The 25,887-nt window shown below is 41.6% G+C and overlaps 1 protein-coding gene and 1 long non-coding RNA gene across 3 annotated transcripts; one reads left to right on the forward strand and one right to left on the reverse strand.

The window, feature by feature from the left end:
- Positions 1-7,617: 7,617 nt before the first annotated feature.
- Positions 7,618-12,403, reverse strand: LOC103056178 (uncharacterized). Of its 2 annotated transcripts, none has more exons than XM_088134586.1 (2): positions 12,063-12,403; positions 7,618-9,988 (listed from the first exon to the last, which is right to left on the reverse strand). In XM_088134586.1, the coding sequence occupies exon 2, from the start codon at positions 9,979-9,981 to the stop codon at positions 8,815-8,817; it is 1,167 nt and encodes a 388-aa protein (XP_087990712.1). In that variant the 5' UTR covers positions 9,982-9,988; positions 12,063-12,403; the 3' UTR covers positions 7,618-8,814. The 2 variants fall into 2 exon arrangements, with proteins under 2 accessions (XP_087990712.1, XP_087990711.1); XM_088134585.1 differs by having other exon boundaries at positions 7,618-10,008; positions 12,063-12,398.
- Positions 12,404-12,463: 60 nt separating this feature from the next.
- On the forward strand, positions 12,464-17,567 carry LOC112543124 (uncharacterized). Its single transcript, XR_003086544.2, has 4 exons — positions 12,464-12,772; positions 13,718-13,857; positions 16,083-16,241; positions 16,890-17,567. It is a non-coding gene; the product is annotated as an uncharacterized LOC112543124 (long non-coding RNA).
- Positions 17,568-25,887: the final 8,320 nt, after the last annotated feature.

Below are 25,887 nucleotides of genomic sequence, written 5' to 3' on the forward strand. Positions count from 1 at the left end.
CGTGGGGACAGAATGTATCGTAATTTCAGAGAGGTAGTTAAGTTGTGCAAGACTTACTGAGGGAAGGCTACCATAAAAAGCAATCATTGCATCACTTCACATACGCAGGAAAAGCACACCAAACAGCCACTTGGACGCTTCATGCTGGTTTTTGGGTTGCAGAAGGAAATGTAATGGGTGGTATAAGTAATAGGACATAGTTATGACGGTTTCGGAGATTCCTCAGGTTGGTCATATGCTCAGCTGTCACCACACACAGTAAAGGAAGATTTCATTAATTTGGCAAGCTATTCGGTGAAACTGCTCATGGTTGTTGTGCAACAGCATCTGAAGTCTTGGGCAAACTGGAAAACAAACTTAAAAAGCAGGTGGTGAATTAAGAACATATACTGGTAATCTGCTAGATAGTTGAAAGTATGACACCAGAACTGATTATTTGTTCATTCTGCTTGTCACCAATTAGTTACTCATGAATTAGTTTAAAAATGTCAAAAGGCAATTCAAGCGTTTTTAAAATCCTGCCAGTCCTTGCTTAGAAGATAATGCTGCTTCAGTTTTAGGACTGAACATGAGGATACTGAAGGGTGGAAATACTGTAAGATAAATTGTCTGCAAAAGTTGAATATTTCAACCGCTTCTTGTCCATTTGCTTGCAGTTGGTCAATTGGAGCATGTATTCCTGTTTAAACTACCAAGAGGGAAAAATAGCAAAGACTAGAATGTATGCAATTTCTGTTTTGTTAAATGTTGGCCTTTCTAGATTTCTTCAACATTTACATATTTTAATTGCTTCAAAAAAAGGAAGTGGCATTTCAGAGAATTGTTTTTGTGGGTTGTCTACTTTGTAAGATATACTAAAAGAGTGTGAGATTTTATAAAGTCTTGATCTTCCTCTGCTCTGCTATTTTAATACAGTGTCCTTCCATCTGCCTCCATTTTCTGCATCAGCTTACATCACCAAGAGACTGAGCATTAAAGTTCTCTGATCTTCTTGTTCCACTGGGATTTTTATTGCTGCATTGAACATACGGGTCTTTGGCCTTTGCAGATTGTGAAACATTTCTGAATATATATTTCAGCTGCTTCAAGCATCAGATACTGTGATCAGTTAAGCAACAAATTTCTTTATAGCAGCCTTTGCTTTCCCATTAGTTCACCAACTATAGTACTTTGGTCTGATTTGGGAAAACTAATCATTATTTTGTGGGCTCCATATTCTACTATTTATTTTGAAAGGCAACCACTGTATTTCATTTTCCATCTGCTTGAAAATATCCTGAAAGCCTGTAAGGGTTTCAGAATATTGTAATTGGGATGAAGACACATAAGTGTTTTCAGACTTCTCAGTAGCTTTTGATACAATAGACCATGGTATTTTATCAAGTTGATGAGTTAGAAATAGGTGGAACTGTGTTGCATTGGTTCCATTCCTACCTGTGGGGCCATTCCCCAAAAGTGGTGCTGGGCAATACTATCGCCATAGTATCAAAGTGGAGTTCCACAGGGTCTAATCTGGTCACCCATCCTGTTTAATATCTATATGAAGCTGCTGGCATATTACAGTAGCTATAGAAAAGCAACTCAGCAAATTAAGTAGCTAATAGACTGAAACCAAATCCTGAATATGGACAGATTGTCACTACTATAACAGGCCCAACTTATAATGCTGGTTACCTACCTATACAGCCCTAACTGGTTCTGGACATCAATATCTGGGAGATTGCCATGTGGTCAGTACTGGGTGAGGCAACCCGAACTGTGGTATGGACGGCTTGCTGATGGTCCGATCCTGCAAGAGGCTGTAAGGCATATGGCCATCAATGGGCCTTCTCAACAGCAGCATTAGACCTTTGGAAAGAACCTCTGACAGATGGCCCCTCACCTTGGATTTTAAGAGAAAGGCTAAAGACTTACTTGTTTACCTTGGCATTCCCTTAAACTTGAATTAAATTTGGCCTGAAATATAAGGACTATTAATGTTTAACATTCTATTGTTGTTTTGTGATTTTATTGGTGGAAGCCACCCTGAACATCATCAGGTAGTAGGCCAGGATATAAATCTAATAAAAGCAAGCAAGGCTGCTATTGACCGCAACTTGTTACTATCTTCACTCTCGGTGCTTGTTCTCTTTGGCAATAGTACTCTGACTCTGTGACTTTCATAGCCCATGCCAGGAAGGTAGTTATATTAATTATATGTGTTATATATTATAATGGAATATATATTTAGATTATATATTATCTTATACAGTGTATTATATAGAAATTGGAATGAATGAATGAATGAATGAATGAATGAATGAATGAATGAATGAATGAATGAGGTCTGAACCTGTCATTTTCAGTCAGTGGGGAAATGTCCCAGAAAACTACAAATACTTGAGTGTTGGGTTCTTAGTGGACTTAAGCACTAATGAATTGCTGTACTAAGGGCCCACTAAATAGCTATGTTACTATTGAACTGTACTACTGACCGACTGACAGCTGATTTGGAGAGAAAATTGAATTCAGCATTCAGTGTTGGTAAAGCACCAGGGAAAGATCAAGAAAATACTTGGAAGAAAGAACAGAGCATTGAAGCAGAAGATCAAGAGAGGTCACTGTTACAGTCAGGGTCAGAGAGCCCGAGAAGCAGCCTGGTTTCGGATGCATGATTCCTACTATGCCATGCTGGACTGGAGTCTTGAGTAACTTTGATAGTCTACAGTATACAGGGGAAGATTTGGGGTGAAGAAGAAATCTGCTTTGCCAAGAGGTCCATGGGAATCCAATCTTCAATCCGAATGTAAACAAGAGGAAATATTAGGTTAAAAGTGACCTTTTGGCTGTGTTGTGTTACCTATTTACTATACTTTTTAATCCAATCTTTATTTTTGATCAGCTCAAAACAGCAAACATACTTGATGTCCCTACCTTCTATTTTCCTCACAACAACCACCCTGTAAAGATGGGTTGGGCTGAGAGAGAGCAACTGGCCTGAAGTCCCTCAGCTGGCTTCCATGGCTAAGGGTGGACTAGAATTCAGTCTCCTGGTTTCTAGTCCAGCACCTTAGCCACTACATCAAACTGGCTCTCATTTGCCCAACGCACTTAGCCGGGTCAATCGAAGAGATAGCAACTGCACTTTATTAGTTATTTTTATGATGTATTTGGGGGACAGAGGATTTGTAAGTTGTGCAAACCCTCTCTGATTAGTTTATGGTTCCATGTGATGTGTGAATCAATAAAATAGATTAATTTAGCATGTACAAATGCAGCAATCTTTCTGAATTCTTTGACTTCTGCTTGTTACTATGCCATCCATACTATCATGTTCACTACTATACTATACCCAGGGGAAAAGGTGTCAATGTTTGTTTTCTTCCTGTGGTCAGAAAATACTAGGTTTTAAAATGGAAGGGACTTTTTTTCTGGAAAAAGTGAATAGAAAGGGATCTCTTGTTCTTCCCTAGTTTGCAACAATGTGGTAGGAACTGGGATACAGCGGTATCTTTATCTTGCTCACATCCACTGTCAGCAGAAACACCGAGTAGTGCTATGGCTGGTAAGGGTGGTCAGGAGGAGCTAGTTCAGGGATAGACTACCCACAGCCAAAAGCTAGAGGCAATTTCTTGTGCTGAGATTCTGCTGCCAAATTTGGTAGCAAAATGACAACATCCTAGAATTGCTGTTTTGCTATTTTTTTTCAAAATTACAAGGGTGGGTGGGTGGGTGGGTGGGGCACTGCAGGTCATCTCCGGAAGACAAGTCATTCCCATCCCTAATCCCACCCCCTCATCCCCCTAAATTAGCCTGCAAATACAGGGATTGGGGGCTGCTTTCCAGAAGCTTCAACAGAGAATGGGAATGGTGCGCCTCTTAGAAGCTTCCTGCTCCAATTTCCACTCTAAATTTCTCCCTCCAAAATGCTACCATCTCTTCTGGACAATATCTCTGGATGGTCTCCTGCAGCTCAGAAGGCTGTTCCACTCCAGAGCCCTCAACATTTATCCACCCCTGTGTTACATGTCAGTGTTTTCATCTCAGAGCAGCATTGGGGCCAAGTCTTCGCCAAGAGATATAGACCAGAATACATGCTAAACTGACAGACAATATGATGCATTAATTATGACAATTAGGCTTGAACTAAGGAGATGTAATGGTTCTTCACATGAAATGCAAAGCCACTTAGCTTGGTTAATGGGAATGGATGTGCTACCCTCTATCTCCATCCTGCACAGCCCCTTCACCATGGTTGGTAGTTTCCCCATACCTGTAACATCAGAATAAAAGGCAGCTGCCAATTTTGGTTCACATCATCTGAAATCAAGGTCAGCTGTCAGTTCCAAATTCAGGTGTGTATTAACTGGAAATGTCAGCTGCTCTGGGTTGAGAAAACACGTATAGCTTTGCGGAAACCACTGACCATAATTAAGGACTTGCATGAGACAAGACAAGCATGAGGGGATATAGTAGTATGAATTTTCCTGGTTACCAGTCTGAGTGATTTAGTAGGTTTTGTGAACAAGAAATTCAAATTACTTCTTCATTACAAAGCTTACTAGAGGATGCTGAGATAGTTACCATTTCTCAATCTACTATAAGATAGTTGTGAAGAGAAAATAGGAGGTGGGCTATGCATTCTGCCCTGAGCTATTTTTTGAGATAATAATGAAAGATAAATACCTACAGAACCCACCAAGGTTTATTCTAAGGCATGTTTTGTTAAAACTTTGAATGTTTTCCATACTAAGGCTCAACTTCTGAGCACTGAATGTTCCCAAATTTATCTTTTCACTCAGTATCCACAGCCCACCTCCTTCTCTGGACTTCACTGTTTGAATTTGCTTCTAGGGGAGTGAAGTAATAGTCTATTTCATTTAGAAATTGGCAGATGCTACCTCCTCTGGCAAGGCTTTCCTACAGTCTGCTATTCAGAACAGAAATAGTGCTTGAAAGGATAAAAACAACATTACGGAAAGCTAGTTGAAAGAAGGGGCCTTCGGGGACAGTTAATTTGGCATTCTGCTAGTTTGTATCAATTTTTTATTTATTTAAACATTTTATAACACTTCGATTAAGCAGTTTTGGGTAGATGAATTATCTTGACCAGTGAGCTATCAGAATGAAATCTGGTATATACAATGGCTTGATGCAATACTTTAAACCTGGGTTAAAAAATACAGTTGCTGCATTCACATAACAAACTATGCCCAACAAGTTTCTTTAAAAAAAAAAAAAAAGACATTGTTTAAAGTGGTGGCATGGTTCATAGGAAGTTAAGACTATGTCTGGATTTCTGCAAGATGCTGAATCATAAATTCCCCTCAACTATTGTAGCACAGTCTAGAACGTTGTATGGACCCAGCCGTTCAGTTTACTACACTGTATGACCAGTTTTAACACTAAATGGGTATTCCATCCTCCATCTATTTTCAAAAGAGAATGAAGGAAAAATAAGATATCCTGTCCTTTGATACTTGTGGTCAAAACTAATATCAGAATTAAAGCATTGTTGCGTATGTGTAAATTTCAAACCTTAGCTTGATTTCTGTGCTCAGCTTTAAGCCAGGGTAGATAAAGTACAGCACAGTGTGATAACTTTCCTTATATAGTACAGACATGATAATGAAATTTACTATGTACATTTACCACATAGGCCTCCATTTAAATTTACATACCTTTTGAACCCTTTAGTTATTCTGTAGAGGTGGCATACAATGCAAAAATAGATTATAATACAGTATCTGAAGTGAATCTTTCCAACACTGTGCTTGACTAGTTATTTCAAGTGCTTGAATGATCATTAAGTATAAAATCCACCTTATGATGCTTTTACAGTATTCTTCTAACCAGTGCTTGAATTTGTCATTAAAAGCATACTTCGTTTTGGAGAAAGTTGGGAACTGGAGTGTTCAAGAAACGAGACTCAAGATTGTGTTGCAGGAAATACAAGACAACAGGAAGATAGCTTGAACCCTGACCCATACAACATATTTCATACAGTTCACCATGTCCCTTGGCCATTCCTGGTACAATTTACTCAAGCGATTAAATACACATTATTTTATGTTACTATTATATGATGCACTCTCCATTTTTCCTTTCCTTTGTCAACATCGACCTAATTAATGCAGGGCAAACAGGACTAAGATGATTTCTCCCTTTCAATTAAAAAAAGAAAACTTTAACTCTTTATACTGTGGAACATTTTCTGCAATACATCAGAAGTACAAATATAGGATTGGGAAGCTTTGACTATTTTTTTAATCTAAAACCATTCTATCTGTTAGGTTTGAAATATTGTAGCCTGCCTTCCCGTATACACATACCTTGGAGAAAGCCTCTGCAAATACGCTGAATTTACTTCTGAGAAAGCATGAATGGGCACGCACTGCACAGTACAAATCACCAGTAAGCATATGGCATGTGTATATTTTAGGAGTGTAAGACATCATCTTATTTTGATGTTCAAGAACCAAAGAAAACAAAAGCCACAACACGCTTCTCTATACCAGAAGTAGAAAATTATCAGGTACTCTTTTGCAAAGAACGAGCAGGAAAGTCAGATCTTTAAGATATACTTAACCATAATGGGATGAAGATCATTCTGACATAAAATGGAGCAGGGCTTTAAAGGACAAAGGAGAGACACATTCAAATACTACGTTAGGCATTCTGCACCCCTCCAAACTGAGGCATCAGTCTTTGTTCTCCTTGTTCCTCAGAAAATGAGCTTGAAGGCATCTCACAACCTTCCATCTGCTCTTCAACTGAAACTAGGGTCAGCTTCTCTACTTCCAGTCCTCTCCAGTTTTCCTTGACCAAGAATTCCACTCGTTCTGCTCTTTTCTCCATCTCAAAGCATTCACAGTTGCCTTAAGGGAAGGCAAGAACTTCTTTTGCTCATGTTCAGCAGAGATTCAGATACTATTCTGAAGCTTTTTCCTCCTTCCCTGTGATTTTCCTCACACAGATTGGGGACAAGCCTATTAGCTCCATCCCCTTTCCTGACTCCTCACTCCCCTATTACCATACTTCTGTAAGCACCAAGGGAAGATTACCATAGTGGGAAGCCCTCTCTTATTCCAATAGGCTTCTTTCAGGAAAAGAATGGAAAACAGAAGATTCTCTGCTGCCAAAGTTATCCCTCTAATATGTGGAAGGCTGCCTTCCTTATGTGGTTCTAATCATCTAGGGGCATCTTTATGTGTGGAAAGACGTTTCTAAATAGGGCAATACACGCACAGGAATATTAGTAGAATGCACTTGCATTTTCCCATCAAGGGGTCTGTAGATTATCCCAAACCCAAGGAGAAACACAATACCAGTGCACCTACGGAGCACATTTAGACTGTCCAAGCTGTATAACCCTTACAACAGCTCTGTAAGTTAAGTCAGGGCTATTATCCCCCTATCGCAAATTTCACAGGGCAGACTTATGCCAAGAAAATACTTGCTGAAGGCCACCAAGCAAGAATATCAGTTGTGAGACTGAAACCAAAGTCTTTCCGATGCATAGTTCGGTCCTTTAGCCACTATCCTATTGTCACTTGAGAAATAGAGAAATCTACTCCAAAATTTTCAATAAACTCCACTAAAAGTGAAAAAAAAAAAAGGATTAGGAAAATATTTGCATTGATAATTTAAACCTCTGATATTGTCACTACATGGGGCAGCAACCAGGCCGTGTAAGATCCCAGATTGCCCTTCATTAATACCAAGAAGGACCATCTGTTTTCCTTGCTTCTTAGGGTATAATGTGACATCCGCGGAAAGAGATGCCAAGAACTGGAGCTTATACCAGATCATTTAGCTACTTCACCCAGTACATTTATTCTGATTAGCAGTACTGCTCTATAGCAACAATCTTTCTCACTCATGTTACTCAAGATGTTTCAAGCTGGAAAAGCAAGGGATTAAATCCAGGACCTGCTGCATACAAGAATGTGCTCTCAACCAATATTTTATGACAGCCCCCCCCCCCAACCTATCAGCTTTGGGAACATCTACAGTGAAGAGTCACCATAGCACTGAGTGATCAAGCTTATAACTCAGATTCCAAGCAGTGAAGTTTCTATAGTCTACTATTAGAAAAAGAAAGGGGGAAGGACAGAGGCAAGGAAGTACACTAAATCCTGCCCCCTTCTCTGCCTTATGACAAACCCCATAATGGACAAAGTGAAGCAGATTTTTCTCACATGCAGTTTTCCATTGGTTTTAGACAGTGGCAGCATGGAACCATAAAGCAGTCCACTGGATGATGTGTATAAATTTCATGTGGTGATATATGCTATTTTCATGTGCTACCGCATTAAAAATAAAAGGGAAGAGGCTGGAGTCATCACAGAGTCTGACGTCAGTGCTGACTGGTTATGGTGTTTGTTTCCCCCCACCTCTGCCAACAACACCACCTTTCACAGCTTCCAATTCTTTCACTGTGGAAACCTGAGGTGTACTTGAACGTTAGGAGATTCTCAAAATCCAGGAAAAAGGGCTGACATGCCTGAAGGTATTTGAAATGGGATGTCATTTTCAAAATCATAACAAGGAAAAGTATGGATTATCCAGGGAAGATTCTAAGATCCTATTAGAATCTTGGATGGAGAGGAGGGAATTTGGAAAGGGGATCTTAACCAGAGCCACAGAAAAAAACATTGTAAAGGCAACCTGGTAACATATCCAAAATCTTTTTATACTCTTGCAATTTGAGTTCAAAGGATTGGAAAAATGATCCTTCAGGAGATGGGGAATGGATCAATGTTTGAGACATCCATCTTTACTTCTTCAGTGGCTGTAATAGAGAGGAACTTCCAGACAAGTATTCTTTAGAAATTACCCCATGTGGGTTTTCTGATGCCTAGTCAGATGTGAATTCCGGTTAAATCTCTTCCCGCACCTGAGGCACATATAAGGTTTCTCGCCTGTGTGGATTCGCTGATGCTTCTTGAGACATGAACTTTGGCTAAAGCATTTGCCACACTCTGAGCATTTGTAGGGCTTCTCTCCTGTGTGAATCCTTTGATGCTGGATCAAATCGGAGATCCCACGGTAATTTTTCCCACACTCAGAACACAGATAGGGTTTTTCTCCTGTGTGGATTCTCTTATGAACAACAAGGTGAGAGCTTTGAGTAAAGCATTCTCCACATTCTCTGCAAATATAAGGTTTCTCTGCAGTATGTATTCTCAAGTGTCTGATAAGATGGGAGCTGACCAGAAAACCTTTTAAACAGACAGGACACCCAAAAGGCTTTTCTCCTGTGTGAATTCTTTGATGAGCAACAAGATTAGAGCTCACACTAAAACTCTTCCCACAATCAGGGCACTTATATGGTTTCTCTCCAGTGTGTATTCTCTGATGTGCGATCAGGGTGGAGCTTTGAGAAAAGCTCTTACCGCACTCAGGACACGTGTAAGGTTTCTCTCCTGCATGGATTCTTTGGTGCTTCACAAGGGCTGAGCTGTCACTGAAACGTTTCAAGCACTCACGGCAAACGTAAGGTTTCTCTCCAGTATGGGTTCTTCGGTGTCTAATAAGAGGTGAACACCGCTTAAAGATTTTTCCACAGTCAGGGCACTTATAGATTCTTCCTCCCTTCCGGGCTGTGGTTTGGTTGGGTTCCACAACAGTTCCCCCCCGTGGCACGGTTTTACAATGTCTCTTTTTTGGGATATAACCTGGGATCTCAGGTCCAAGTTCACTGTCACAGGGCTCTTCATCCCCTTGAATCTGAAAAACATTGATTTCATATTCTTCCAGAAGGGAACTTTCTTCTGGAAGAAGTTCCTCCTCTTTTACTAGGTTCTCTTCTTCCTCTGGGAGAATCACCTCTATTTTCACCATCTCCTCTTCCTTCACTTCCTGAAATATTTTCTCTTCTTTCACCAGGTTTTTCTCATCCTCTTTAACTGGGAATATTTCCTCCTCTTTTACCAAGTTTTCCTCCTCCTCTGACAGAATTTCCTCCTCTTTCACCAGGTTCTCCTCTTCTCCCATCATCTTTAACCTGCTCGAACAAAAGGATTTCTGAAATATACAAGTCAGTGCATCAGCAAGTAGACATTAGGAAATCAGGAGCACAAGTGGGAAGGAAATTAAACAACTGGCGAACAAAAGATCAAACTAAACAAAAGGAACCAGATTTCCTATATCAAGGAAATCACACTCCTGTGAGGCTTTATTCAACCAAACACATGCTATCTAAAGCAGGATTTGGCACTGTTCAGGTCTATTTTGTTCTTCCTAAGAATGAGCAAAATCCCATGACTCAATCCCATGATTCAGTAGCATTATATAGCCCTTGAGAACAACTATTATCTCAGATGGGCCTTTTGTTGCAACTGTAAGATGGGCCTGTAAGATGGGCCTTTTGTTGCAAATGACAGGTAATATTTTGCCTAAGATCACAATCTGATTAGAAAAGCTGGCTGTACTCTGTCGAGCTTGAGAGTGTGTTTGTGGTATTACAGGCTGACAAGTGGTTGATCAAAATAAATTTAACTAAGGCAATCTCATTTCAGAATGAGCTGGGAAATTCCCGAGTCAAATTTAAACAAGCCATAAACTCATAGTCTTGTAAACACTTAAATGTGATTGTAAGCTTCATAAATATAGTAGGACTTACTTCTGAGTAAGCATGTTCAGGGTTGTATTACATTTGACCTTAGGTATGCTCAAGACCCTCCTGTTCCAAATAACATGCTGGTGAGTATGGAAATACCTGACAAATTTATAGGATTATTCTAAGGTTAGAGTGATCAATAATGATCATAAGTGTATATTTATAATTATAACTTACAGCTGGGGTAATCAACCCTGCTGCTCCAGGGACCTGCCCTGACCGCCCAACTCAGAGCATACTGAGATTGTGCTGCTGAAATCTGGCAACAAAATTATCTGATTTCCATGACATGACATTTGGCTTAAAAATAAATGCAAATATAGGGGTGGAAATAGAAGGGCACATCCTATGAAAGGTAAAGACTCCTATTCTCATTCCTAAAACCCTCAAAAGGCCAAACATGATGAAAAAATGGTCCCAAAATGTTCACCCCATTCCTTCCAATGATGTCAAAGGCCACCTTGACCCCTTAGCTGGTTGGGCTAATGAGTCTGGGCCCCCAATCTCCAAAGCTGCCTATTCTGGCTTTGAAAGTACATGCTTTGGAAATATTGCTATCAGACATCTAGCTGTTCATTTTGTGACAGGGTCGTTTGCAGGAAAGTCATGTGGTTCAGTCCTTTGACCTTGAAAGGAATCTAAAAGAAATCTCATGGAAGTGCTTCTTTCAAAATTTCCTAGAAGTGCGTCATATCAAAGGGAAATTATATATCCCAACCTATTTGAACTTTCCAATTACTGTACTATTTAGGAGCGATTCAAAACATTCCTTAAAATGGAACCATCGTCAGAGGATTTTTTTCCCTCTAAAATACAAATATGGGATAACCTTTTTCAATCTGGTGCCCTTCAGAAATGTTATTGCAGTTCCCACCTAACATGGCCAGACTCTTCTGGATGGGAATTCTGGGAACTGCAGTTCCACAACTCCTGGAGGACCAGAGGTGGCTGGTTTAGGGTGTCAGGAGCACTTTCATTCATCCACTTTTATGATGAGCTCATTCTGCACCTTGGGTCCTATTTAGATTCACTTGCATAGACATTCTACTTATTTCAAAAGGGCTTTGATTCCAAGCAAATGTCTATGAAGATTGAAAGCATTTCATGCAACTCATTTGTTGACTACACAAGGGTGAAGGAAAGATGCTCTCTCTCTCTCCCTAGGCTATTTTTTTTTCTTTCGCTCCTATTCAAGGGTTGAGCCCTGACATCCAAGGTAACACATCCGCCACTTCGTTCTGCTTATTGGAACTAAGTCTCCCTGCGTTCAATGGGAACTGTCCTTAGACAACGTTTCAGGACTGCAGCCTCAGACGAAATCTAGGCTAAGCGGCCTGGCGGGTTGATGCAGTCTTCGTTAAGAACAATGCACTCCCATCCCTTCCTCTCTGCTCCTCTAATACAACAAAACCACCGTCATAATACTGAATCTTCCCCGACATCATTTCCAAATCGTTACCTGCGGGTGCTCAAGAGTTAATGGCTGCAGCGCCCTGGGAAAGACAACCGATTCCAAGCTGCGGCAGTCCTCACTCCGGTCGCGCTCCCGGTGAAAGCTGCGATCAGTGCTTGCCCCCCGCTCAGACCATCCGGGGCTGGGCAGCCTAAATCTCAAGGGGCGCGATTCTGCAAGTGCTTCGCGATGCACTTTCGATCTTAAAGTTACTCAGGGGAATAAATTAGAGCATACATAAATGAATGCACGAGTGGATCCGGGAACAGCGGGCCGCCTCTCTCCTTTTGTTCTCTCTCTTCCCCACCCCGGATCTATTCCTCGGGATTCGTCCGCCGTTGCTGGCCACGCACAGCCCCGAGATCTTGAGCCAACCCCTTCCTGTGCCGTTATCGTTTCTGAGCCGGACTGCAACCGTCTCCGTTTTGGCAGCTAAACTGCGCCTCGAGTCTCCCGGGAGAGAAAAGCAGCTGATTTTAAGGAGCTGGACGGGCGCCCTGGAGTTGCCGTAAACAGATCTCCGCTTCACGTGTCAGCAGATTCTTTCATCGGACATATGTGTGTCAACAGTAGGCAAGGTTCACATGCATTTTAAAATCATGGTTTGTTAAGCAAAGACTGGCTTCACATACTACATGGAGCCGAAGACAAACCATGTTTAGCCTTAGCGCAATGTATGAACCCAGCCATTAAAACGCGTACAGTAGTGGAATCAGGTAAAAAAAAAAGGAGGCAAGTTATCTTCCGTTGTAAGGATTGCCAAGTTCTCTCTCTTCATGGATAATACGATTTCGAATTTGCTGTTGAGGACTCTTCTTGTCATCTTGCAGGTCCCCCGTCACCACTTCCTGGATGGGAGAAGAACTTAACTCATCATTATGTGAAAATACTTAGAGCAGACTCTCAGAATTTCCAGTATTCCAAAAAAATTAGGGAATCCTGTTCTTGCAAACATTACTGGACTCAAGTCAAATTAAATTTTATCTATGCAAACATTTCTAATAGCATCATTCAGGATCGTTCTGGAAAGTTCAAAAGCAGAGTAGAAATGTGATGGTTCTTTCCGTGTTTAGTTCTAGAGGTGCATAGAAATTATAAAGGCTTTTAAAGTTTTGCATGCTGTAGGGAAAATCAGTAGAAAGAGATACTCCATAATTTTAAGATTTGGAATGGGTTACCTGAAGAAGCTAATTATTAATTTCCCAAGAATCTTGGGCAAATTGACCCCCCTGGAGAATGAATATTTGGAAGGGCTTCTGTGTAATGAAGCAGCTTCCAGTAATTTCCAATATTTTCTTTTGTGCTTTTAATAATCTGTGCAAAATGATTTCCAGATCACTTAATGAATCACTTTTAGAATTCTATCAAATCTGGGCATTATCCTAACTATAACAGATCTATTATCAGTGCTATTCTTGATATATAGCAAATATGAAGATGTTTATTATCTGTTTTCCTATACTTCTAATTTTTAACAGGACTTTTCCCCTCTTTTTATGTATTATGGATTTATGTTAATAAGTTTCTTGTTCAACCAAAAATAAATAAATAAAATGAGTTAACGAATGACTTAAAAGCAATAGATCCCTCAATTTATCAGTCAGGAAAACAAGAAAAGAATCTTCTCCATTCCTCTTTTCCATCTCTGTCTCCCATTCCAGCTGGTGATGCCCCCAAACTTGATGAATGTAAGAAAATCCTGGCACTATCAAGAGAGTCTGATTACATGATGCCATCTCTTGAGCCATTACTCTCTTCCTCAGATATTCAGATTAGGACTACCATCTCTGGAAAGCAGCAAGTAAGTCTCGCTCCTGTAATTCACACTGAGGAGATGAAAAGAAGGTGGTGCCAACAAATCCCAGTTGAAGGCTATCATTACTGCATCCCCCCCAGGCAATCTGGTTGGATAGGGCAGACCTAGTGGGGAAAGCTTAGATCGGTCTAAATGTGTCCTTTGTTATGAAAATGATGCCTGCTCCTGCTCTAAGGTCTCAGTGCCATTGAAGTTCTTGGGTCCCTTCCTGTTAGGGAAGGGGCAGAGGAACAAGAGGCAACACACTGTCCTGCCTCTGCTTTGCATGTATGTATGGGAGAATCCAATTTCATTTTAGGGAATAATTTTTATTTAAACAATATTGCAGGCTTAAGGTTTCTAGGAGCAGGTTTGCAGTGGCTTTCATTATTTCTGGCACTTTTATGTCACAAATCTTTGGAGTAGCTTGTTACAGCACAGTCCTGTGCATATCTACTCAGAAGTAAGTTTCACTGAATTTAGTCAGAATCACGTCCAGCTGTATTAAAGGATTGCAACAGAATGGTTTCATTTGTCTTATGTACCATAGTTGCATTACACCCACTATTTATTTATTAGGGTTATATCCTGCATTTTCTCTAAGAACATAAGTAGGGTCCTGCTAGTCTGTTCTCACAGTGGCCAAACAACTGCACAAGGAAGCCAACTAGTGTCCCAGCAGGTGACCTTCAGGCAGCCTAGGGCCTCCAGGTGACATTCACAGCATTCCCTTCTTCAGTAATTCTTCATAATAATCACCCAGTGGGATTGGGTGAAAGTCACTGGCCCCAAAGTCACCCAGGCAGCTTCTGCAGTTGAGGGTGGACTTAAATCTGGGTCTCCTTGGTCCTAGGGCAACTTCTTAACAACTGTGCTGTTCCTTGTGCTGTCTTGCATTTATATTAGGGATAAGAGTTTGCCATTGATCTCTCTATTCCACCAGTTTTCACATTTGGCATCAAGAACTTTACCTGTTGGCTTCTAGCATTTACAGATATAGCTATATTTTCCTCCATAAATGTCTTTGATGACATTTGCTACTTTAGCTTCTTGAATATACTTTCATATATGTTATCTCTGCAAAGCTTTATGCAGAAAAGTTTCACATTCGGGCCCCTTAGGAAAGAGGTGTTCGCAACAGTATAACTTTGAAATATTTCAAGTAGCTTGGCCGGTTACATTGTAGAAGCATTTAAAGTACTAGACAACCTGTGACCCGTTGGGTTCATGTTTCAGATAGATCTCCTTACCTAAACAGAAAAAATAGAATAACCACGGATGGGCAAAAAAGCAGTGGGAGCAGGAGCAACTTCTGACTTCCTGCTGGCTTCCCCATTGAGTTTCCTTGTAGGAAGCTGGCAGGGAGCGCCTTCCTTCCTTCCTTCCTTCCTTCCCTCCCTCCCCAACCTGCACCATGCCCTCACCCCCCCCTCGTGCACCCTCCCCAACCTGCACCCTTGTACACCCTCCCTGACCTGCGCTGCACCCTCCCTGACCCTCATTGCACCTCTCAGGCCCCCACTCGCACTCCCTTGCACCTTCTCTGACCCGCATTATGCTTCTCATGCACCCTCCCCGACCCTCGCCACACCTCTCATGCACCTCCTCACTCCCTCCCCACCCAGCAGCAGCCACTTACCTGCCTGCTGGCCTTGGACTTGCAACTTCCTGCCGGCTTCCCCACTGACTTTGCTTGTGGGAAGTTATCAGAGAGCATTGGAAATGACGATCACATGACTGTGTCTGACTGCAGCAATGCAGCGGCACTGAAGCAGCCACAACTTTGCCAAATTTCAATCCCATGGGAGTAATGGGTCCTGGATTTTGGACACATTCTGTAGGTTAGCCCATTTGAGGCACCCTGGTTCAAAAATTGTTGCCCTACGATGCACTGTTTTGTCCAGCTGAAGGTTACAGACACAAGAGTTTTAGTAGTATATAGATTTAATCTGCTCTTATACTGAGCTTGATTTATTTCTCAACTCTTTTTATTGCATTAAGAGTGTTTCTTAAATGGGGGCTGCAAACTCAGGGGCGGGGGTGGGGTGTCGTGAGACTGAATGGAGGGTTACCGAACACTGCTTTCTTTGCAAGTCATTTCCAAGCAGGCTTGCCAGTTTAATGCAAAAATATACAGAATGCAAGTGATGTGAAAGCTCCAGAGTTTGACAATTTGAGATTCCTATATGAAGCCTAACAATAGAAAGAAAATGCCTTGTTAACTGTTCCAGGAAGATACCATTAAGTGATGTTATCTTCAATTCACCTCTGACCCACTGTGAAGGCAACAAGCATTCTTCTTTTCCTGATCCAGTTTTCAAGTGGTGTTTTCCACCTTCAGTCAACACAAGCCTTGCAGTTTGGAATGGTTCACCGTTTCTATTAGCAAGGTAAATTTAAGGGTAGAGTCCTGCCCTGCTTCTATTGGCTCCCTAAGCCAGCTGTGGGTACACCCCCTCTGTTCCCAGGCCAGTTTTTCAGGGTCATTCACATTTGGTGCAAGAAAGTTAGGGGTCACCTATTTGAGGCTGCTCTCCCACTTCTCTTGCCAATCTCACCACATCTATCAATTAATCCCAACTTGGAAGTTTGGCAAGATCAATGTGTGTGTGTGTGTGTGTGTGGGAAAGCACCCATTCTCCTATCCCAGGGTTATTCTGTCTCACTGAGGTGTTCCATGGGATTGGAGGACTGTTGGGGAAAGGAAGTGTGATGGAGAAAGCAGCTCTCCAGCTGCCACCAAGAGTAAAGCTGTCCACTCAGCCTTACAGGGCTGGATGGGTGTACTTTTTGACACATGCCCAGCGTCTAATCCTGGTGGCAGTTTTATAGGAGGGAAGAAAAGGGGAAACAGGTCTGCTGTGATCACTCCATGGAACTGGAAAATTGGCCCTAAAGGAGCTACTGTCCAGTGCTACTCTTCTTCCCCTTCACTGGCTACCCATGGCAAGGCAGGGGGCACTTTATGCATGGCGAGGGCAGCTTTACTGTGGGGGGTACTGGCTAAAAAACTGTTTTCACTCTACTCTCTTTCCCAGCATGAAGGAAAGCAGTGGAAATCTCCCAAGACTTTGCTGCTTTATGAAAACCCTGCTGTTGTAACTCTTCGTGATCTCTCTGCCTGGTCTCTTTCGGACAGTGACACCAGGGCTCTGCCGAATCTTTTGTGGAATGGTCTGTTCTAGGCTCTGCTTAGCCTCTTGAGTTATCTCAGCTGGAACAACAGGATGGTCCCTTTCACCCTTTTCCATATCATCCATTTGTGATGAGCTCTGTTGGCTCTTGCATTTTTATTCCCATCTGTTCTCCTGCAGCTGGCAGCAAAATCCAGTTTTTAATTAGCACAAAAAAGCATATACCATACAAACATAGCCATGATTTTGGGTAGAAATGTGAACTCTCTCTTCAAAATATCTCTATAGCTGTGACCACAATGGCACACAGAGTTCTGGGAAAGATGTACAAATAACCACGTTGTTTCTAAATCAGCAGCATTCATGCCTAACTACTACTGACAATTTTCATCCTCTCAAAAAGAGCATAAATGAATGGTTTTGATTTATATCCGTATTCAGACATGAAGCTCACTGGGCAACCTGAACAATTATTTCTGAGCCTGGTAAAGGGTTGAGTCTCCCTTTTTACCCCTTCTTTCATGATTTATGTATCTTTGTTTAGCTAAAACATACGACTGCAATAAAGGATTGCCACACTTTGTTTGGTTTTAGCTTAGTATGTTCTGTGACTCCAGTAATTAAATGCCTCCCTTTTGGTGGCTCATCACTGGAAAATTCCATCTTAAATCCAGATTTCCATGACTGATTATATGCCTGACATCCTTACTTTGCTCTTAACACTGCATCATTTTGCTTTCTCAGAGTTTTCAGCTGTGCAAAGCATCTCACTATCAAATATACACAGAAGTATATGACTCCTCTGTTCAATGTGGTGAGATCAGGTCAGTTGGGTTGTATGAGAATGTTGAGGTAGAACTTGTGCCTGAGGCTGAGCTCCTTGTACTTGGAAGTAGAGTCAAAAGGAGGCATCGGACTAAGGCTGAATAACCCCTTTCATCCTGTGGGTTATCCTGCTTTATACTATCAAGACTAACCCATCAATGCAGGAAAAAAAGAGGACGGTCCTGCTTCTGAACACTTAGGACTCTGTGCTCCAACTTGGTGTCCTCCAGATATGCTGGAACTAGAACTCCTGATAGTTTTGTGGCTGCTTTAGGGTTAAAATTTGTTTCCTGGGTTGCTGTTACTTTTTACTGGATTCATTTATAATTGTCTTTTTGTTATGTAATGTGTTTTAGTCAAAGGGTAACAATAACAATAATAATTCCTCACCAGGAAATTATAGCATCTTTTGGAGTCATCCAACATGATGCCAAAATAACATTAACAAGGTTTTCTATTACCTCACAATTGATGATGTTGTGAAGTCACTAATGGGGAAACAGCCTTCCAGAATTCCCAGTCAAAATGGACATGGGAGGGGATGATAGGGCAGTCACCACTGGCTGCTCACGCAGAATGAAACCCGCCCAAATGCTTCAAGTGAGCATATTAAAATATAATTCCAAGCATTTCCCCCCCCCAGTATTTTGATGTCCATCCCCACATTCTCATTTACTGGGCCACTGACTTCAATGGACAAAACCCAAAGTAGATATTTAGGCTGACAGAGGGTACAAAATGAAGAAAGGGGAGGCCACTCAAATGATCATTCTGTCCTGGGGCTCTAAGGGTCTTTAAAAAGCCCTGCCATGGCCATGCTGGCAGGGGATTCGGGGTGTTCTAGTTCCGACTCACAGGGAAGCCACCAGGTTGAAGAAAGCTGGGGGGTGCACTCCTGAGCACAGCATCTGAACACACCACAGTGGGACCGGTGAAACAACGGGTTGACTCAGCACACCACACCTCTTGATATCTGAAAGCAGCTCAGCGGGTCAACAGCCAGCTTGCAACGTTGGCCCCTCGTTTGCTTATCTGTTCTGCATACAGTAAATCCGGAGCTTTCTCCCCGGCGGCTTCTGTTCAAACAGCGGACGGTGAGGTGCCTCGCTCCTCATTCGAGTGGACCAGACGGGGCTACACAAGTCTGTTTGTGTAATACTGTAACACAGCTATGCCTTTGCAAGAAGCGCTAAACTTGAGTTTATAAAGCACCTCGTGATGGCTTGTAGGATGGGGGTTCTTCTCTTCCTGCGCCCCTCTCTGAACCGCAGCCGGGACCGGGCGTTGTATGAACAAGCCGAGCCCGTCCTGGCTCCCGAGCAGAGCGAGGCTGTGGAGGGCGGCCTCTCCCCTCCAGAAGTCCTGCAACTCAGCCAGATGTTCCTTCTTGCACAAGCAGACGAGCCTTGGGAACCAGCGTCCATTTTCGCCTCAGGCCCCTCCGCCCCCCTCCCTTTGCAAGGCCGCTGAGTCTCCCGGAACTAATGTCTCAGTGAAATCGAGAGCTGTGGAACGAAAAAAGGGCAGGACAGGAAGACAGCCTATCTCCTTCCCAGTTTCCGGACTCTTCTAGGAATCCAAGCGCCGTTGATTTCGCCCGCAAGTAATTTTTGGAGACAGCCGCAAGGGGGACGGCCGTGCCCGCTCTACCTGGGGAAGTTCTCTAGGAGCACGACTAATTTCTGCTTGCGGAAGAGAGGAGGACGCTGTCCTTAAGGATTTGGTTCTGGTGCTAAATCGCCGCCTCTCCCGGCATGTGCCCTCCGGATGTGCGGGATTGTAATGATTCCTAATAGATGCGCACAATACAGGACTGGGGTGGAGGATGGGAATTGTCTTCCCAAACATCTGGAGGGAGTAAATTTGGGCGAGACTGATGCAATCATGGACTGTATTGCTGTTGGCTGTCCCAAGGTTTTGCAGGAACTCTTTATAAATTGGATATATCTGGATATTATTTCCTTCCTGTGCTTTAATAACACTGCTTCTTCCCAAAGGGAATAGCATATTAAGTATGTATGTAGATCTTACTAAACGTTTAAGCAATATTGGCCTTCATCAGTCAATGCACTTTTTATAAATATTACATTCTCTAAATAAACCTTATTTCTATTGCACAACACAAATGATTAATTTGTCTTAATGTCAGTATAGATATTGTATTTCAGGTCTACTACCTACTTGACATGATTTGGCTGTAATATTTCGCTCTCTTTGAACGGGTGGTTGAGGCAAAATCTGGTGGTAGATTCTTGGCAACCTGTTACCTTGAGAGAAACAAGATGTAAAGTTATTTCAATAGAGATGCAGCCCATTCATGTCACTCTCTTTCCTAATAAGCAGTGCGTTCTATATTCATCCCCTTCCCCACGGACCATTTGACAGTGATGGTGTATATCAGTGTTTCTTAAAGTGTGGCTTGAGGACCCTTGGGGGTCCCCAAAGATCCTCTCAGAGGTCTGTGAAATCAAAGTTATTTGCAAAATATTGAAGGTATTTGCAAAAATTTAAAACAATGTCACTCTTATTATTATTTTTTATTTGTTAGAAAAATAGTTTTTTTCATGAAAAATATTTTATGTATGTAATTATCTAATGGGTTTAATATTGCCATTTTATATGATTCAATACATATTCTACAAATGCATCAATTTTAATTTTTAATACAGTAAATATTGATAAATATAACCCATACCAAAAAAAAAAAGTTGTTTTGGGGTCCTGCATAACTTTTTAAAAGTGGGAAGGAGTCCTGAAAGCAAAAAATTTAAGAAACACTGGTGCATATTATATGTTTTGCAGGCAGAAGCTTCATCTCTACAGGTGGTCCTCACTTAATGATCACAATTGGGACCAGCAACTCTGTTGTTAAGTGAAGTGGTCACTAAGTGAAATGGCAAATATGCTTATGATCTTACTTCAGCTTTCCTTTACTTTACAGACCTGTGAAGGTTGTAAATGTGAGGATTGGTCATAAAGTTACTTTTTCATTACTGTTGTATCTGCGAATGGTTGCTAAATGAGGCAGTGACTAAGCAAGGACTACCTGTAGTTTAAAGGATCAGTCAGATCTTCTGAGAGGATATATGAACATTTTACTAATGCATTGCAGTTCGAGTGAAAGCCTCGAGACCGCTGGCTAGAAATCTCAGAATCAAGAGGCTTTTCCAAGAATATCCCAAGCAGATGATTTCCTTGTCACTGTTTATTGCTCCAATCATAAGGAAACAATGTAATGTTGGTGTTTTTAAACTGAAGATCCTTTTACCGTCCCTTTGAATTTCACAGGCCACTTCATTGGGAAGAGAAGCATACTGGATCCTTCCATACCAACCTAGTTCTAATTTTTTTTAAAAAACTATTATTCTATCTGTTTTATATTTTATGTCTCTTGGAATCAGCATGGCAGTTACCATTTACTGAATGAAGGAAAACTATTCAGGTAGAAAACAAACTAAACTGTAAGAAAACTAATGTAATATAGGTAAATCTGGGGATTTTTTTTTTCATTTTTGCCATTCATTTCCCATCCTGACTAATATTCCTCCTCCAACTTATTTCTTTCATCTTCAAGGAAGGGGTCCTTCACACACATGTAGGCACTCCTTAGATGTGATTGAAGTTTTACAAGTCTGCACATTTGGGCATTATTTATTATGCAGTGTTGCACAGGAATTAACATTTAATCAGCATATAGAAGCTGAGTAGATTAAAACAGAGTTGGGCTGTTTGTGGTTTGGTGTGCTGTAGGAACTCTGACATTGTTCTGGAATATTGTGCAAACTGGACCATCCCATTAAAACACAATATGGTTTAATTGAGGACAGCATATCATGTGAATGCAGCAGTTCAGTTTTGTCAACTGGGGTCAGGGTTTTGCATGCTGTGTAAAGCCAGCTCCTGTAGTATATTACATGTTAACCTCTAAATTAAAACACATTATTGCATATAAAGATTGGAAGTGAGGAGAAACTTGGTCTATTTGCAGATGTGTCTTCTTTGAAAGAGCCTATCTCATAATGCTTAAGAACATCCAACACAAATTAGATGCCAGATGTTCAAGCTGGCTTTAGACAACAAAAGACATTATTGCTTATGCATGCTGAAAAATTGGGAAAGACAAGTCAGTGTGTGCTTCCTTGATTACAGAAAGGCCTTTGACATGGTGTTGACCATGCCAAGCTGTGGAATGTCCTTAAGAAAATGGGAATCCCAGAACATCTCATTGTCCTCATGTGAAACCCGTATACAAGTCAGGAAGCCATACACTGGACAGAACATGGTGAAAAAGACTCTTATATATTATGAAAAAAGGCAAAAGTTGTGATGGGACAGTAGTACAAATGAAAGATGTCACTGTGGAACCCTTGTAAAATTCCACAAACGAAGCAGGATCATTGCACAATAAAAGTCTATCCTGGAAGCCCCTTTAAAATCTTGCTGGTGATGCACTATCTACCTCACCTACATCACAGAGTTGTTACGAAAATAAAATTAGGTAACAACCCTAATACTGTATATACCTTTCTGGAAGGGGCGTGGGAAACAACTTTTGTATAGGTGTGGTTCAATTAAAAGCAAAGGAGAATTTTGTCAGCTGATCCCCCAACAAATGGATGAGAAGGGAAAGCATTTGGGAAAAAGGGAATTTGTACAAATGTATTTTCTACCCAATCTTATCCTAGAAACATCTGATGACTGAGGGGTTAATCACTGAAATCTTGCTGTGCTACCTTGGTAGGTAAGAGAAAAATGACCCCAAGGATTTGGTTTCAAAGTCTTTACTTCAGTCCAGAAAGGGGTGGGGTCGGCAGAGACATTCGATTTTTTTTTCTTCTGTACTACTGATTGTGCTGGAGAGGCAGAAGTACCATCGGCTTAGGTGTCTGGTTCAGGGTCTGTCTTTGCAAAGGGACTTTTCCTGACAGCAAGTCAAATGTACGGAGCCCCATTTCCGATCTGACTGCTCTCAATGGACGTCTTTCCTCCCTTCCTCTTTTCACCAATGTTCCAAGCCTTTGATCATTCTCTTGGCTACTACTCCTGGCCCATCATGTACTAGCAGAAAAGTGCACCGAGCTGCAACCACCACTGAAGTTGCAAAAAATCACAGTGGGGGCTGGGGTGAATAGCAAGGAGCAGCAGTACCCCCACCATGTTTGAACTGTTAATAATTGCAAAGAAGGGGGGGAAGCTGTTAACTTTTTGCACATTCAAGCAAGCCTGTACAGTATGCATGAAGAAGCCCATGTTGCTAATCAATATAAAAAAGTACCACATATCCTTCTGACCCTGCTTTGTACACCTTATAGATCTGCAATAAAATTCAGTAGGTTATAAAAAAAAAGCTGGAATTTTTTGTGAGAGTTCTGAGAAAACTAGAACAGCTGCCAAATAGAGATTAAAAGTGGTGGAATAATGCTGGTTTTTCCCCCCCTACATTTTGCCAAATTTCATGTGGACACTGGGCACTGAATTCCAGCATGAGTTAGAGCAACCAAGTTTCTTTATGACCTGAAACTGCCATTTGCAAGTTAGTGGAAGTTTCCTCCTATCTGTTCTTATTCTTAAACACTTTCATCAGGAAATTGACTGTACAGTAATGTAATCCTGTTTTAAGATGACTTCAGTCTCAAAGTATGTTTTAAAAAGCATGTTTTTTTAAACAATAAAACTTGTGTAAAAAAGCATGTTGGACTAAATTGTCTCCACTTTTTCCTCTATTCAGTTGCATTACAAATGCAGACTGCAAGGACAGTTAGATCAGTTAGATGTTTGAAGGAATGATGTAGTTTTCAGGAGGATGAAATTCACTTTTTGAAATAAAATGTTCCAGACTGAGTAGAAATATTCTACTGGAAGCCAAGGCTTGTCCTTCCAATCTGAAGGGTAGTAGAAGGCTGTTTTCAGAAAGGAAAACATAATGACAGAAAAAGCATTTTGTATTCTCTGTATACGTACTACAGTATGTAATAATGTTTTTCTTTGTTGTTGTTCAGTCGTTAAGTTGTGTCCGACTCTTCGTGACCCCATGAACCCTATCATGCCAGGCCTTCCTGTCCTTCACTGCCTCCCTGAGTTTGCTCAGTTTCATGCTCATTGCTTCAGTGATGCTATCTAACCATCTCATCCTCTGCCGTCCTCTTCTCCTTTTGCCTTCCATCTTTCCCAGCATCAGGGTCTTTTCCAAAGAGTCCTCTCTTCGCATTAGGTGACCAAAGTATCTGAGCTTGAGCTTCATTATCAAGCCTTCCAATGAGCAATCAGGGTTGATTTCCTTTAAGATTGACTGGTTTGACCTCCTAGCAGTCCAGGGGACTCTTAAGAGTCTTCTCCAGCACCACAGTTCAAAGGCATCAATTCTTCGGCGCTCAGCCTTCTTTATGGTCCAGCTCTCACAGCCATACATTACCACCGGAAAAACCATAGCTTTGACTATGCGGATCTTTGTTGGCAAGGTGACGTCTCTGCTTTTTAATATGCTATCTAGGTTTGCCATAGCTTTCCTCCCAAGGAGCAAGCGTCTTTTAATTTCATGGCTGCAGTCTCCGTCTGCGGTGATCTTGGAGCCCAAATAAATGAAGTCTGTTACTGCTTCCATTTCTACCCCTTCTATTTGCCAGGAATGTTTTTCTACCACCTCATTAGTGATAAAGATCTCCTAAAAAGTACTTAAGGCTGAAAAATGATATAATGTGACCACCCCCAACTCGATAAAAGAAAAGTTATGAGAAGGTGAAGGAGCCATGAAAATAAAGGCTTACGGGACTAAGATTAGGTTTTAATTTTTTTAAACATGCAGTCAATAACATAAACAAAGAGACCATTATTAACAGAAAGTCATTTGTATCCAGAATTTGCTACATACAGTATCATGTCTTTCCTCTGGGTGCTCAAGACAGCACTACACGTAGGAGGGGGATTCTTCCCTTTTTGTCCTCACAACAACCCTGTGAAGTAGGTTGGACTGAGAGAGTCCCCAGTGACTTCCATGGTGAAGTGAGCAACTGAATTTGGGTTTAATATAACTAATGCAACACCTAAACCAGTTTTATTACACTGGCTGATTCCGGATAGATGAAGAAATGAGTCCACCATTAAGCAGCAAAAGAAGTCTGTAAATTGATGACTCTATATTTTTTATGACTGAAATTTCTCTCCCTTGTATTATCAAATTCATTCCTTGTTCAGAGGGGCCACCATGTTTAAGCAGTTAACGAATTGGATGTATCTTTTTTAATAGCTTGCAAGTGCCAAAACATTTGCTGGTAAGAAAATAGTTAACTTCCAACATACTTAAACCAGAGAGAGTATCCACAACCCCTAAATAAGCAAAGTATAAACCTGGAAGTGGGGAATAGAAATGCCTTCTCTCTCTCTTTTCGGTGGTTCTTAAACTGTCCCAATTGCCTCTTTTTCCAATCTTGAATAATGTCATTACCCCCACAAAAAAGTCGAGACTCTGTTGTTATACACCAATGCCTTGGCAGTGGCAGTCACAACTGGATGCTCCCAGTTTAAGAACCACCACTCTATATGATCAGGGACTCTGCTTTATAAGGATCCTTGTCCCACAGAGACCTTGTGCAAAGGAGTCTCAGGGTCAAAAAAGGCAAGATGGCAACACATTTTAAAAAGGGGCAGGGCCTCAACTGCACTGTTGTGGCCATCTTGTTCACCGCTCCCTCCCCGTGGAGTTCCCCTACTCCTTGTGCTGAAGTAAATCCAAAGGGACACCCTTGTAGACCCTATCCTTTGGGTGGGCATGATGCACACAGGGGTGTGAGGCTGATACCCCTGTGCACCCTTAGCTTTTATGCATTCAGGGGTGAAATGTATATATAGTTGCATCTTCTGATCCTCTCCATGTACAGTACGCCTAAAAAGCAATTCGGCTGACATCAGTTTCATTTACTGCCAAGAAGGGATGCAGGTTCACATCCTTAACGGACGTGCTCAAAGCTCAAAGCAGCCCCACCTGAGGCTGGAACCCGCTGCAAAACCTAACTAGGGTGGCCAGCGGAGGGTGCATCCAGAATGGTGGGTCTGCGGGTCCGGGGCATCTGGCCGTGGTCCT

This window comes from Python bivittatus, unplaced genomic scaffold (assembly GCF_059951505.1).
Source record: "Python bivittatus isolate LINGU-HERP-01145 unplaced genomic scaffold, Pbiv_v1 ctg000080_np1212, whole genome shotgun sequence".
NCBI classification, from domain to species: domain Eukaryota; kingdom Metazoa; phylum Chordata; class Lepidosauria; order Squamata; family Pythonidae; genus Python; species Python bivittatus.